Source organism: Pituophis catenifer, unplaced genomic scaffold (genome assembly GCF_029215685.1).
Source record: "Pituophis catenifer annectens isolate HBS135680 unplaced genomic scaffold, rPitCat1.0.hap2 SCAF_7, whole genome shotgun sequence".
NCBI classification, from domain to species: domain Eukaryota; kingdom Metazoa; phylum Chordata; class Lepidosauria; order Squamata; family Colubridae; genus Pituophis; species Pituophis catenifer.
This window is the reverse complement of record NW_027256887.1, coordinates 76557279-76572549: the sequence shown is the minus strand read 5'-3', so window position 1 is coordinate 76572549 and position 15271 is coordinate 76557279. Positions and strand designations below refer to the sequence as shown.

At 40.8% G+C, this 15271-nt stretch overlaps 1 protein-coding gene across 1 annotated transcript in view; it reads right to left on the bottom strand.

Annotated features, from left to right (window-relative positions):
* ADIPOR2 (adiponectin receptor 2) overlaps positions 1–15271 on the bottom strand; it is a 37363-nt gene continuing 22092 nt past the window's right edge. Inside the window, exons 3-8 of the mRNA XM_070946691.1 lie at positions 9833–9949; positions 8016–8187; positions 6529–6715; positions 4598–4785; positions 3133–3326; positions 1–2605 (exon numbers count right to left, since the gene is read on the bottom strand). Of these exons, the coding sequence (XP_070802792.1) occupies positions 2477–2605; positions 3133–3326; positions 4598–4785; positions 6529–6715; positions 8016–8187; positions 9833–9949 (987 nt within the window). The 3' untranslated portion in view covers positions 1–2476. The remainder of the gene's footprint in view (positions 2606–3132; positions 3327–4597; positions 4786–6528; positions 6716–8015; positions 8188–9832; positions 9950–15271) is intronic.

Below are 15271 nucleotides of genomic sequence, written 5' to 3'. Positions count from 1 at the left end.
TTTTACATTTGTTCTTTTTATTAGAAGTTCAGAATACAACAAGTAATGGGATCCCAGTGGTTGGAGACCCCTCCCCAATCTTCAAAATCCAAGATGTGCTTTGTTGCCTTCAACAGTGAGCAATTAGAAATGAAAAGAAAATACTGAACAAGGCCACTAGTTAATGGGGGGAGCTGTATTATCTCAACTACGCTATGCTGAACCCTGCGCACACACCAAAAGAAAGCAAAGCGATCCTCCAGTTGCTGAGAGTAAGGCGTTCAGGTGCCAACCTGGGAGGAAGTCTCAGCAAGCACCACAGAAAAAGTGCCACAGCTATGCAGTTTTCATATTGGGACACAAAATATCTTCAACGGGAAGATCGGGAGTTAAGGACAGCAAAATGGTGCCTTGTATTCTGTACAGGTTCTGTGCTGTTTGGACTGGATTGCAAGTGCCACGTTCAGAGTGAGCATGGATAATCCAGAATAGGGAGATATCTTCTCTGCTGGTATATACAGAGATACACCTGTAAAAGTGCTTCTCAAACAGGTAAGCCTGGGTGCGATATGTGTTTACCACTTCCCCACCTTAGGTAAGCTATCCTTTTACCAGCTGATTCCATAAACACAAAACTCCAAAGTTTCTCGTAACTGGTTTCCCAGTTTGGTTGAAGGGATTCGGTTAATACTGTTCTGTTTTTTCAGAGTTTGGGATCAACACACTGAAATATATTAGGCTGCGATTTTTACCTGAATTTAGTATCATGATCCTCTCCAGAAACACATCTGTATTTGAATTTGCCTACAAGAACCAGTTAAGCACCTCCTGCAGGTTTAAATACTTAAGAGGAATCCATTTCAGAAGAAGAGCTAAGGGGAAGACCAAGGATTTCTTGATAAAAAATGTAACATTTTAAAACCATAACCAATTACCTTGCCCCACAATCGATCCTTGATAACTCAACTATAGGCTAAAATTATCTGTCCTTGCGGTGAGACAAACGGCTAGTCTATGAATTCTGCATTTTGCTCAGATGTTTCTTTCTAGATTCAATATTGCTCACCAGCAATAAGCAATACTTCTTCTCACTAGTCCTGTTGACTGCTTTGTTGTGTCATAACTCTCTCCTCTTCAAATAACTCCTGGCCTCCTACCGTTAAACTGGAAACATTTGAAAGCGCTCACGACTTCCTCTTGGCACAAAGCGCTACTTTAACAAGCAGAGGGAAAGTCTATCCTGTGGGTTTTGTTTGTGGCTTTTCACTTATTAAAAATAGTGCACAGTATTGTCCTAAGCCCCAGGAGAAAGAGGGAAAAGAATGGCAGTGTTACTATTGCAGCCCGCAGTTGAGTGGATTTAATACAGACAAGCGTGGTGTTACTGTCACTCAGCAACACACACACGCACACACAAACCGTAACGGATTAACACATAGACAGCCAGTCTTCTTCTTAGAGTAAAAAAAAAAAAAAGAAAAAGAAAAAGAAAAAGAAAGTTGCTTTCTTGTGTGTACTTCCCATCCCCCTTGAGACCATTTCCACCCCAGGCCAGATCACCTAGAAGGTTGGTACCCAACAATTGCACTTGGATAAACAAAACAGCACACCCAAAAGAATGATGAAACACTGATGAGAGACCCCCAAAAGGTCAGGATATATGCCACATTGTGCCTTAAGCCGTCAAACCCCAATGTAGCAAAAGGCCAATGAAGGAATCTTTTAAAAAAACACCCCAGAGGACAGAGAGCTTCAAAGGCAGGTGCCTTGGTGCCTTTTGCCTCTCGCTTTCTGAACAGGCTAATCAATTAAGCTCTTCTTTGCTCTCGGGTCTTGTGAGCAGCGGACTGGGTCCCCTGGATCGAGCCAATCAGTACACACCAGAATTAGGAAGAATCTACAGGATCCAGATGCCTGATTTCAGGAGTTTCACCTAGCTTTCTTGCACGTTTTAAGAGTTTGTGCAAAATAGAAACAGTGTGTGGTACTTGCATGTTGCAACCAATACAAAAATCCATCTCCCTCCCCCCCCCCTTTTAAAACATTTATAGAAACTTTTTAATCAAACAGAAAGTTAGAAATCTTATTTACATTTTTTTTTCTCCCAAAAGGGCATCTAAAAATCAACTTACCTGAACAAGATACAAATCTTAATTAAGCTAGATTTTTAAAAAAAGAAAAGAAAAAATTGCCAAGCTCTTCCCCAAGATAACCTCTCTTATTTTCTACAAATAAATATGGCGTTGAACGTAAGCTGATTAAGAAAGGTGTTTTTTTTTTCTTGCTTTAGTTGCAGATCCCAGGAATAAGTTAAGATTTAAGAATGTCCACGTCTTCAGAACCAATTCACTCCATTGTTTGAGGTATGAATATTTCTCCCATCTCATACTTTATAAGATTCCCTGCAAAGCTTCCACACTATTGTAGGCGAAGTGTGGCTTGACTGCTCCCACGGTTCAGTTTTGGTTAAGATCCTCAACAGGGGACGGTTTTTTTTTTACTGCATCTCGTTGTCTGAGCAGCCTCCCCCAACGGTGAAACGGAACTCTTGAAGATTTGAAACGCCATGGAAGTGCACAAAAGCACCAGCCACCACGAAAATATGAAAGAGCTGATGGGAGTGGAACTGCAGGAGAGGAGGGGAAAAAACACAGAGAGAGCGAGAGAGAGACAGAGCGCTATTAGAAAATGGAGTATTTTTTTCAGAACAAGCACCAAATGATGACAGCAGTCTTACAAAGCTCCTAGAAAACAGGACTAGCCTGCTAAGGAACAAACAAACAATTGGTCTGCCAGGAAGCTCCCTTGTTCCATGTCCTCGAGGCCAGTGAAGCCTCAAGTGGCAATTTGCACTTGTTCAAGGCTTAAAATGAGAAGGACAAATTTGCTGTGACCAGCTATTTCAAAAAGCTGCATTTCTATAGCTACGGTACATGCCATAGCTACATGCTGTCCCTGATGGTGAACACTGAGATAGTTCAAGTATTTTTCCCCCCCTCCATTTCTGGAAAGCCAATGAATTTGCTAGGGGCTGTGGCTTTCAACTGCCTAATCAGCCTTCTGTTTCACAACAGGACTGAACAGAGGCACTGCTAGAACCGCCTTATAGCTTCAAATGTTAGCATATGCCTGACAGGTCATAGCTATACTTACCCAGATGTCACATTTGCCTGGGAAAAATCTCTCTGGGATACGAGCAGCATACAAGCCAGCGCCAGTGATGTACAAACAGGCCATGAGGGCCAGCCATCCTATCTGACCCATGGTGGCAGCCTTGAGGAGCCCTTCCGAGATGACAAAGTGCAGGGTGGGAATCACACCACTCAGGCCCAGGGCCAGGAACACTCCTAGGAGACAGAGTAAGGGCATCAGATTCAACCTTGCATAGAAAGTGAATCAGGGCAAAATGAGATCATGTGGTTAAAACTCAGGGTCTCGAAAGAAGAAAACACCAAAGCTCTTTAATGTCTAAATGGCTTTCATGAACTGATAGGACTTAAGTGTTCCAATTAATTACAGGTAGTCCTTGACTTACGACTGTAATTGAGCCCAGAATTACAGTCGTAAGTTGTGCTGGCTGGTGAAAGGGTCCTCGTGTGGCTGATCCACTTTGAAAACATTTTTGTGGTCATTAAGCGAATCCTGAGTGAATGCCACAGTTGTTAAATGAATCCACTATCCACAATGGGCGGTTTTTGCTAGAATAATTCATAAAATTAAGTAATTTTTGACAATCCCCCCCCCTTTGGTAAATAGTACTAAACATATTTTGTGTTACATGCAAATGTAGCCTATACTCAATACCGCACACAAATCTAAAAATCAAAGAAATACCAAGTCCAAAATCACTTTATTCACATAATTTTATTATAAACACCTCTTAAAATTAATGTAACCAATCATAACTTTAATTAAATAATTTTCTCTTTGCAAAATTTTATAAATTTAATTTTAATCTTAATACTCAGAAGATGCACCCCAAAATCACCAGCTAGTATTTTTGCTGAGCATGTGGAATTTTTACATGAAGTGCCTTAAACCGAAATATCTCACATTTAGTGTAATTCGCCAACTGTTCAGACAGTGCCAGAATTCATGCCCATTTCTTAGGCAGGCTTTCACCTGTCCTATTCATCAGATAGGCTTGACATCAATGGCTAGGTTTCTTAGCTTACAGTCCCACAAACAAAATGCTGAAAAATGGGTACAATTAGAACATACAAGGCAGGAAAAACAATCTTGTGATCTTTTCAGAAACAAATATATTCTGGCTTAAATGTTTGTAAAGAGTAGCCAATTTGACAGCTTTATTCACAGTTAGCATTTCATGTTTGGGAGTTCGATTTTATCTACATGCACCCCAAAATATAAGATTAGGGACTGATAACACTTTATATATGTGTGAAATGATATTCATAGGCCGTTAACAGATACGTTTTAACGTTGCCACAAGGCCTTCTGCTACAGAAACAGACATGACTGGAATGTTACATTATGCAAATCTAAGTGACAATTGCATTATGCAATTTCAAAGGGGACAGCATCATTTATGCGAGTTCAATTTCTCATTCCACCTCAGACATACAATGTGTTGCAAAGACCATTCTAGAAACCTCACCTGCTCGTACTCCTCGATATTCAGGGGTTGCAAACATATCCCACTGTGAAACTATGATGGCTGCAATCCCCAGGACACAGATCACGATCAGATAGATGAAGCAGGGCTGAGGGTTGCAGTAAAAAGAATAATAAAGCCATGGGACAAAACTGCCCATAATGAGAAGAGCAATCCCAGAATAGTCCAGCCTAAGACAAAGGAGAAAAAAAAGTCATTTGTAGAGAACTTCACATCCTCTAGCATCCTTGTCTGCTCCTTAATCACACCTTTCATGGTGCTGATGCACCTAACTTTATAAGCAATAAGAACCATGCCTGATCTCATCTGTAATACAATTATATTCTGAAAATAAATTCTGAACACTGGTAAAAAGTATAGGAAAGAACATTTCTGGAGATCTGTATTCACCTGGCTTGTAAACTTTAAATGTAAGACATATATAGTCCATAGATTCCTGAAAACAAAACTTTTGCAAACCTTCCAAACAGGAAAACTGTCTCAGCCTCTGAAGGCTTCCTTATTTCTTATCTAGCCCCAAGAAATTCAGTACAGGTAGTCTTCGAGATATGATCATAATGGCGCTTGCCCATTACAGCCGCATGTCACAACAGTGGTTAAGCGAAATGGCCTCACTTAATAACCCCGCTATTTGCTCTCCCTGTTGCAAATGTTAATAGCAATAGCAATAGCACTTAGACTTATATATTGCTTCATAGTGCTTTACAGCTCTCTCTAAGTCGTTTACAGAGTCCGCATATTGTCCCCAACAATCTGGGTCCTTATTTTACCGACCTCGGAAGGATGGAAGGCTGAGTCAACCCTGAGCCTGGTGAGTATCGAACTGCTGGCAGTTGGCAGAATTAGCCTGCAATACTGCATTTTAATCATGGCTCTTAAATGTTAAATGAATGCAAGAGCTGTTAAATGGAGCATAGGGTGCCTTGGGGCTGGGAGGATTCCACGGGCCCGGGGTTGCCTACCCCAAGCCTCCCAAGGCTATTCTTTTTGCCAGGGTCTCAGCAGTCCTTCAGCTTTTTTTTTTCCACCCAGCAAGCAAGGGGAGGTCAGACCAATCAGAATTTGCAGGTCTCCAGCGAATAAGGGGAGATCCCACCCAAGGACTTGCAGGACTCAGCCTTTTTCAGGGCCCAGCAAAACCCACCTCACTAGTTTGCTTTTTCAGCTTCTGAGACAGTGATAACAATAGCACTTAGACTTATATACCGCTACATAGTGCTTTTACAGTCCCCTCTAAGCGGTTTACAGAGTCAGCCACTTGCCCCCAACAATCTGGCTCCTCAGTTTACCCACCTCGGAAGGATGGAAGGCTGAGTCAACCTTGAGCCTGGTGCGATTTGAACTGCCAAATAGTAGGCAGCCAGCAGTCAGCAGAAGTAGCCTGCAGTACTGCACTCTAACTACTGCGCCACTATGGCTCAGATAGGCACCTGACTATCTGATACAGGATCACTTTGTTATAGACCCAGCCTCCTGGCAAAATCCTGCTGTTTTGCAACAGGTTCGATTCTCACCATACTGTAGTGCTTTTTTTTTTTTTTAAGGAGGCCCCATGTGTTTGTGCAGTTTATGGAACCTCCTTAAAAAGGGAGCCCCCTACAGGTTCATGAGAGCACAACACCTGCTTCGCCACAAGGCTAGGTCTGCAAGAATGCTGATCTTGGGCTGGGTGCTTCTCTCAGAAGTTGCAAAAACAGAAAAGTAGGTTGGGTGTTGCCGGGCTCTGGAGCTGCAAATTCTTGGGTAAGAAGAAGCTGGAGGCGGCTTGCAAACTCCAGCAAGTACTGACGCACCAATCCATGTTGCCCATATGTCAAATCAGTAAATGTGGACTATTTCTTCAGTCTTTCCCCTTGCCCAGATCTAAAAAACAGGGGCAAACTTAGCTCACAGTTAATCATTAAAATGCTTACTTGGAGAAGAGCCTGGAAACGCCTTCTGAATGGCAGTAAACTGTGTGAAAAAGCCATGAGAAGGAAAGGCAAAGGATGGCTCCCAAGAAGAACAATCCAACCACCACCTTCTCCTGAACGGGGGCTACGAAGGACATATTTGGCCGGAACATGTAGAAGATCCCCAAACACAGAAAGAACACACATCCTAGACAAAGGAAGACATGGGTATTAGAAGATGGGCAAAGGGGGCCCAACCACAAAATATTGCCTCTAAATCATCTACCTTATGACTGTGTATATTCCAGCTAATGTTTGATCTACTTTCTGTTGGCTTATTTTCCGACAAGATTTGCTAAAATTCTCCAATAAATTCATAACAATGCTAACCGCTCCTTCGAGATTTTCAAGCCTATCCTACTAGAATTTCTGGCTCTCCCATACTAATACCTGCTTATAGTCCTCCTTTCCTATTTCAGTGTTACTCTTGCTACATGAAACATTTTACCAGGATTATGAAGACCAACAAAACAAGGGATCTGACACAAAGCCAGATTTAGGTTCAGCTTAGTGTAATTATGCACTGGAAGTGACATTGACACACGCATATGATCAGTGAGCTACTAAGGCTTGGGGCAGATGTTATTTGACTCAAGCAGAACCTGCCTAGTAAAGTAGTTGTCGTTTACATACTTTAAAATGTCAGCAAAACAAGTTTTGTGCCAGATCAGTAATATATACTGACTGCAATGGCAACTCAAGGTAATTGCTACCTTAACATTAGTCCCAACGGTCAGGAAGCAAAGGTAATTAAGCTACTTTCAAAGGCAACACAGAGAGAGTTGCAATGGATAATGTTGGTCTGCATCACTGCAACTCAGATAGCCCGTGTCTAAGCCTGGAGCCAGAAATCCTGATTCAGCAGTTTGATGAATGCAAGATATCTCAAAAGGAAAACAAACTCAGCTGATGCAATGGGACAATACTGATAGCTTTTTTTAAAAAAAACACCACCTGTCGTTTGACATAGTAACTCAAGCTTGTTAAAGGAACCATATAATGCACAGGTTGGATCGTTATCATAGAAAAAGGTAGGGCGATCTTAATTAAAATGAGTACCACCATTCATATGGATCTAATAGATCAACAGTGGCAATCAAGCAAGTCAACAGCAATCTTCAAATTGTTATCAGCCACAGCTGGGCAGAAGAGCATATTACAATTTGCTAGCTGAGCTGCATGTATCAGAATATCGGGTTCAAGTCAAAAAAAAAATTAATCATTCTCTTTTAACGACCCCATAATCCCTTGCGGGGTGGAGTCTGGGCAACTGAGTGGAGCTGAGTGTTTACTGGCCGGGTGCCTTTCCTGTCGCCAATGTGGAGTTTGTTTCCGCAGATATATTCTCAGTGTGCCCAGAGAGAAATATCTGCCTCTACCTAGGATCGAACAAGTCAACAATTCCTATTCCAATAGGAACTATAAGAAAAGTTTTAATGTTTTCATACCTAGTAGATGCGTCCAGATGTTGCCTGTCTCTGTATGTATTCTGAAAATGCTTTTAAAGCAAGCCCGGAAAGAAGGCATGGGTGGCCGGTGCCCATGCAACAGATAGTCGTTGTCTTTTAACCAATCAGGCAAGACGTCGAAGGGAATGACACGCCATCGGCCCTCCCATACCTGAAGGAAGTAATATGAAGTTACATTCTGGATCATGATGTGATGGAACAGAGCAACAGGAAATCGACATATATGCTGTATCTATATATCTGCATTTGATTTTCCACATGAAATTAGAAAACAGGATGATTATGATTCCTCTCTAGTTGAGCTATATCGAAAAGAAGAGCTGTAGAAGAGCAAGAACACAACTACTATGAGCCCTGGTGGTGCAGTGATTAGAGTGCAGTACTGCAGGCTACTTCTGCTGACTGCCAGCTGACTGCAATTTGGCAGTTCAAATCTCACCAGGCTCAAGTTTGACTTGGCCTTCCATCCTTCCGAAGTGGGTAAAATGAGGACCCAGATTGTTGGGGGCAATAGGTTGACCCTGTAAACTGCTTAGAGAGGGCTGTAAAGTACTGTAAAGTGATATATAAATCTAACTGCTACTGCTATTGCTATCCGCAAAACCGAGCCCTACTACTCCACATGCTTCCATCTTCTAATATTGCTCAAGGGCACATAAAGGTGGATGTTATGCAAATTTTGAAAAATATTTATTATTTCTTGAACCTATGCATAAGTTACATGCTATAACTATGGTTAGAATGTTACTTAGTGTGAAATCCTTTCCCACAAGGAAGTGTTCTTTCACAATATCCATTTGGTAGGTGATAAAAATAGGAATGAAAAAATAAGCATGTATGGATCATGCAGATATCTCACTGGGTTGCAAGTCTCTATATAATAGATCACCTGAGGTACATATAATGCATGAAAACAATGACAATCTAATACATCAAGGTTATTCAATAAACACAAAAGTGGTTTCTCCCGAACAGGAATCATATTATAATGTTTCAAATAGTTCAGATACTCGATAAAAGCAAGCAGCAGATTCCTCTGCTACATTTCTATAATGGAATTGTATTTTAATACAATGTGTGTTAGATAACTAGGTTGCTAAATCTCTCATTCCACTGATGCAGATACAGAAGTTGCAAAAACAAGGACAAAATTCTTCTGTTGTTTTATTTCTGAAATTAATAGCTGCATTGTATTTAGGCTACTCCCTAGGATGACTTGTCCCCTTTAAACAGACAAGTAATGCGCCCAGAATTACACAATAGAATTGCCCAAGATAGCGATTCAATAGAATTTGGATTTTATCTTTTTTGTACTGTGGAGACAATGAGATTCCAATACAAAAGAGGCATATGGTAATTTGAAAAGATTTGCAAGGATTTCTAAAGGAAAGAGCGAGGGGAGGAAAATGTGACCTTGTAAATTAAAGTCCTGTGACCCAGAAATATACGAACCGCAGAGTATTATTCTGCTTGGACTTCTGCAGATGTTTCTAAAAGGAGATTCAACAGTTGTGCCACATGTTTAATCCTGCATTTCTACTTGTAATCCACATCATATTAAGCTTTCTCATTTATCCAATTATGGAAGGCGTGAGCTCTCAAGATACGTCCACAGAAACAGAAGTAACCACAGAGATGACAGCGGTTTCTTGATGGCCACCCACTGTGCGCCTTGCCTCTTTGTTGCCAGAAGGGCATGCACTGCTAGCCACGGGACCCACAAAGCTCACTAGTGTAAAGCTAGTGTAAAGCTCACTAGTGCGTGATGCCCCTCCCTTTGCTTTACAACATCTCACCTTGCATACAAATTCTTCCACTCTCTCCATTGCATGGTGGGCTTGGAGGAGAGGCAGCATTCCCATAAAGCCCTCATCTTCCTGAGTTGAATTGCCATCCCCATCTTTGCCAGAATCCTAAAACAGAAAAATAAGACAAAATGGTCAGCAAAAGCTTTGTGATCAACGGACGGAAGACAAAACTGAAGTGTAAACTACGAAGCCAGAAATGTGAGTCTATGCACAAATGCAAGAAGATTAACCACAAAGATAGTTTGTCTAGCTTCCTGTTTCACAGATGTTCTTTGGTTAGCTGTAACTGAGTACAATGTGGTTCAGGAAGCGGCTTTTGCCATGGTTGGAGGAAGAGCGAAGGAGAGAGAATGGCAGACTATAGCTGTCTCCTGCTGCGTGTCCCAACATCTTTCAGAGAAGAACTAAACATCTTCAAAGTTACTTGTTTCCTAAAAGTTTAAACAAGTACACAGCCTGAATATCATCTATTACAGAAAGTCCTTGACTTACAACAGATCAAGGTTCGAAGTTACAACAGCCTTGGAAAGGCTGCTTCAGGGCCTCTAAAGCACTTCCGTCTGTCGTAAAATGTCACGCTGCCTGCACCATGCTCATTGCCGATTTGGGTGCTTGGCAACTGTTTGCACTTATGACAGGTTGCCAAGCGTCCCACAATCATCGTCATTTGCACTCTTCTCAGGCAGCTTTCTCAGAAAGTCAGGGCGGGGGGGGGGGGGGAAATCTGGCAGCTGCTGCCACTTGCTGAGAAGGATTCCGTCTTGTTTCTGGGGTCTATTGAAAGAGCTGCCTGCCAAGGGGAGCTGAACTCCTTCGGCAGGGTGAAAATAAACCCTTTGGGTGGTTTATTGAGTACCATTGGGTGGGACCCTTTGCGCTTACCCAAAGGTGTCCCCTTCCATAAGTGGAAAGGAGCTGAACTCCTTTGGAGGGGAGGAGAAAAGAGCTCAGATCCTGGAAGTCTGAACACCCACTGAAAGTGTTCCCTTCCATGCACGGAGGAGATCTGACATCCTCCTGCAGAGTGTAGAAACAGAGCTTAAATCCTGGTGATTTGAGCTCTACTCCTGCACCCTGTAAAAGGAGTTTTCTTCCCCGAACAGAAGGAGCTGATATCCATTGGCAGGCAGCTCTTTCAGCAGTTCCTAGAGATTCAGAGTGAGCTAAACCCTAAGAAGGATTTTCAGCTCTTTAGCAGAGGGGCAGTGCAGTAAAGTAAGGAGAGCAGGGGTGCCTCAGGCCGATGTTGGAAGCCTGAGAAGCCCAATTCATGCTGGGATGTCACCTTTCCAGCTGACAAAAATCTTTAACCACTGAGCCATTGTGCCCCTATTTTAAAATAGGAGTAAGAACATACCATAAAAAGATACTGTGTTTCCCCAAAAATAAGACCTATCTTATATATTTTTTAACCCCAAAATAAGAGCTTGGGCTTATTTTCAGGGAGGTCTTATTGTTTTGGGACATTTGGAGCAAGACGGGGCTCCTCTTGCCGTCTTACCTGACTTTCAGCTCTGTCTCCCTAACCCTAACCACAGGAAATGGCGGGGACCGGCTGCACGTGCGTTTAAATATTTTCAGGGAGGGCTTATTTTCAGAGGGCGGCTTATTTTAGCGCATGCACTCAAAAGCGCAATTGGGCTTATTATCAGGGGATGTCTTATTTTCAGGGAAATAGGGTAGCTATGTATTCAAAGTTACTGGTATTTCGGGGGGGGGGAGGAATATGGATTTGAACACAGAACAACCATTATAACATGCTGGCTCAGTTTGTATAACAGAGTACCATTGGGTATTACTGAATTATTACACAAATGAAGGCAAATGTACGTGTACCAGGATAATGTTGCAGAATCCAATCTGGGTCGGTCACGAGTCCGAAGGCTTGGAAGACTCAACCTCTGGTCCCAGTGACCGACCCCAATTGGATTCTGAATTATTACATTTTCTTGGTTTGCACAATATACCCAGACAGACATAAATTAACCAAACAGGCTGGAATTGCATAAAATGTTATGCCATAAAAAGTAAGACAAGGTTGAAATGGATCAAATTTAGTACTTGGTGCAAATTCAAAGAACATGAGTTTTAATTGATCTCATTAAATATGTGACCCAACCAGTGCCTTAATTGTAATGGATACCCTGCACCAAGAACAGCCTTATATTATTAAGCTAAAACAGAAAAAGCACACATTTGCCTAGTTTTCTCAATTTTAGAGGGCAGTGAGCGTGTGGAAACTTGATAAAAGTGTTGTTGTGCCTTGGAAAATGCCTTGCAATGGATGGATGGTAAACTAATGACGCTAAATGACAAGTAAATTGCCAAATAAAATTATATAAATAAGACATGGCATCCTCACTCCAAAATTCAAATTTATTCCTTCAACATATATCACTGGCCTGTTCCAAAATCATCTCTCTCCTTCCCGGCAATTGTGATTAGGTAAGGGCTATCTGTACTTTTTGCTCTTGCAAAAATCCAATCACTGTTAACAGATTCATAAGCACTTCTTATCCAGGAGCAAAGAAGGTACAAGTGCTTGTTGCTTATAGCAATCCAATATTTGGCTACAGCAAAAATCATTTAATTTTTTATCATAAACTTTAACATCATAAACTTTTTAGACAGTTCGTTCTTGTCTAGTTCCAAGATACAGTACAGGCAGTCCTTCGACTTACAACAGTTCTCTTAGTGACCATTTGAAGTTACAACAGTGCTGAATGACCATTTTTCACACTTATGACCGTTGCAGCTTTCCTATGGTCATGCGATTTACATTTGGATGCTTGACAACTGACTCATATTTATGACGATTGCAGTGTCATGTGATCCACTTTTTGTGACCTTCTGATGAGCAAAGTCAATGGGGAAGCCAGATTCACTTAACCACAATGTTACTAATTTAACACCTGCAGTGATTCACTTAACAAATGCGGCAAGAAAAGTTGTAAAATGGGGCAAAACTCACTTAACAAATTTCTCATTTAGCAACATAAATTTTGGACTCAATTGTGGTCGTAATTTAGCATCAGGCAACCTGTAAAGTTGCCTGATGCTAAATCGGTCCTTTTTGTGGTATTCTAACAGGCAAGGATTCCTAAAGTCATAGAGGTCTTTCCTGTTCAGAGACACTTAAGGTAGAGAATGCTGGATATTGGGTCTTGATTCTTTTGCTTGCAAAGCATAAGATGATGTGCATCCCTACATTTAAGTATTTCTTCTTTTCAAAGTATTAAGTTACTTATAAATGGACTTTACAAGGAATCTTATACAGAAACAAACTCTTAACTGTGAAGCAGATGGCACTACATATTTTCAAAAGCAGGCTTGCCTGCAAACCCCCATTCAGCAGAGCAGATAATTAAACTGGGATAAATTACCACCGAATAATAAAACACCTAGGTCTTTTCCCCAAGATTTCTTAGTCTCATTTTGGCTTTTATTTAAAGCTTGTATTTAGCGTTTCCTGATGCTGTAAGGAACCGTAAAACATTGCTTTGCTAACTATAATAAATCAGAAACAAACAAACAAACAAAAAACAAGTGAATGTGCTATGACTTCAAAACTGCTGATATAATTCCTAGATGTTATCAAAGTACACAATGTCCGATCAGGGAAAATTAGTTTTAAGAGATTCCTGTATTGTAGCATCACTGCACCACAGTTAGCTGACAGATTAAGAATTTAAAAGATGAGGAAAGGGGCACATTTGAATAGAAATTATAGAAAGAGAGAAGTTAAAATATGAATCTCCCTTCCGTATCTGTTGATATATAATTTTACAAAAGATCTGAGAAAAGCACATTTAAATATAATCAAGTGCAGTTCCCTGCTTTCTTTCTTCATATCCTATAAGAATGAACAGTGTATGAAAAGAAAAGAATGAATGAAAGAAAAACAGTGAAAAAAAAAACAAGTAGGTTTTTAAATGGCTGTGGGATTAGGGTCATAGGTTTGCATTAATCAAAGTCCTAAACAACTCCACCCGGTACGTTTAATAAAACCAGGTGCTGGAACACAAAACACTTCTGTGTAATTAGTATAAATCTTTAGACAGCTCTCTGTTTTTAGAATCATTAATAACAGAGCCTAATATACATACAACTTCAGAGAGCTTAATGTATACTTTTCTTTCAGGAAACAAATGCTTAATAGCAAATCCAAAAATACGACTTGAGACTTTTTATGTATTCTACAATTACAAATTGGAACCAGATCTGGGGTTAAGATAGTTTTCAAGCATTGTTTTCTTTTGATGTGTTGGGTTATCTGTCCCAGATATACATGTGTTTATTCTTTCATTTCATTGTTTCCTATTTTTGAGGTATAAACTAACCAAAGTCATCAAGAGTTGGGTGGTCTTTAAATCAGATAGAGAGATAGAGACAGACAGACAGACGGACGGATGGATGGACAAGCTCTTAAAGTTGACACAGACGATAAAGGAGATTGCTAGGGAATGGAAATAAGCAAGACATCAGATCTTGATTGGCTAAACAGAGATGGTCCTATGACCCTTCCCCTGATGCATGTTCCCCTTGCCCTTTCTTTAATAGCTCTATGAAGAGTTAGGAAAAAGACACACACACCCCACTCCAAACGGTGAAGTAGCAGCAAATTACCCTCTCTCTTTTTCATCAATAGACAAGACCTCTGTTCTGCCTTCTCAGGTGATAAGAGAATGAACAGATAGTTCTTGTGCCTCGGGTATAATGCACAGGCTTCATTGAAACATTTCATAGGACCTTGAAAATAAAGTGCATCCACCTGGAACATAGTGCTGAGGAACTGGAAAGAGACAAGCATGATTCTAGAATCTATGGAAACAGAGGTCTTTGTAGAATGAATCGACCTATATAGCTACCGTAATTCAGTTTGCAAGCTGCAGTGAGCTTTTCTATCAAGTACTATACCTAACACTTGTCTTTTTTAAAAAAAAAAAAAAAGTTGAAGAAGAATCACACAACTGCACACTCTTCATGGCTTTTCATACCTGCCCTACAAACATCATCTAAGAGAATTTCATCTTTTTCTTCCCTTTGGGTCTGACCTATGGAATTACCCATATTAAAACGCACCTATAGAGTACGGGAACGTTCTCTTACTCATTTAAAACAGCTTTAAAAGGCTTTAAAATACTTTAAAAAAAATAATACAAGTTTTAAAAGTTTTAATTTCTCACCTGCACATATGGAGGAGAACTACTATTTTGAGAGACAGAGAGAAAGATCTCAGCCATGCAGAAACTTAAAACTTTATGATGTTAGCTAAAATGTTGCTCCCTCTTTTCACCCACTATAATTAACTGGGTTCAACAGCCTTAATGCAAGGACATCGTCGATAAAATGGCTCAACTTCCCCACTCCTCTTGGCCAACTACTGCCATTGCAATCCTATTCCAGCCTATTCCACAGAAGCAGGGG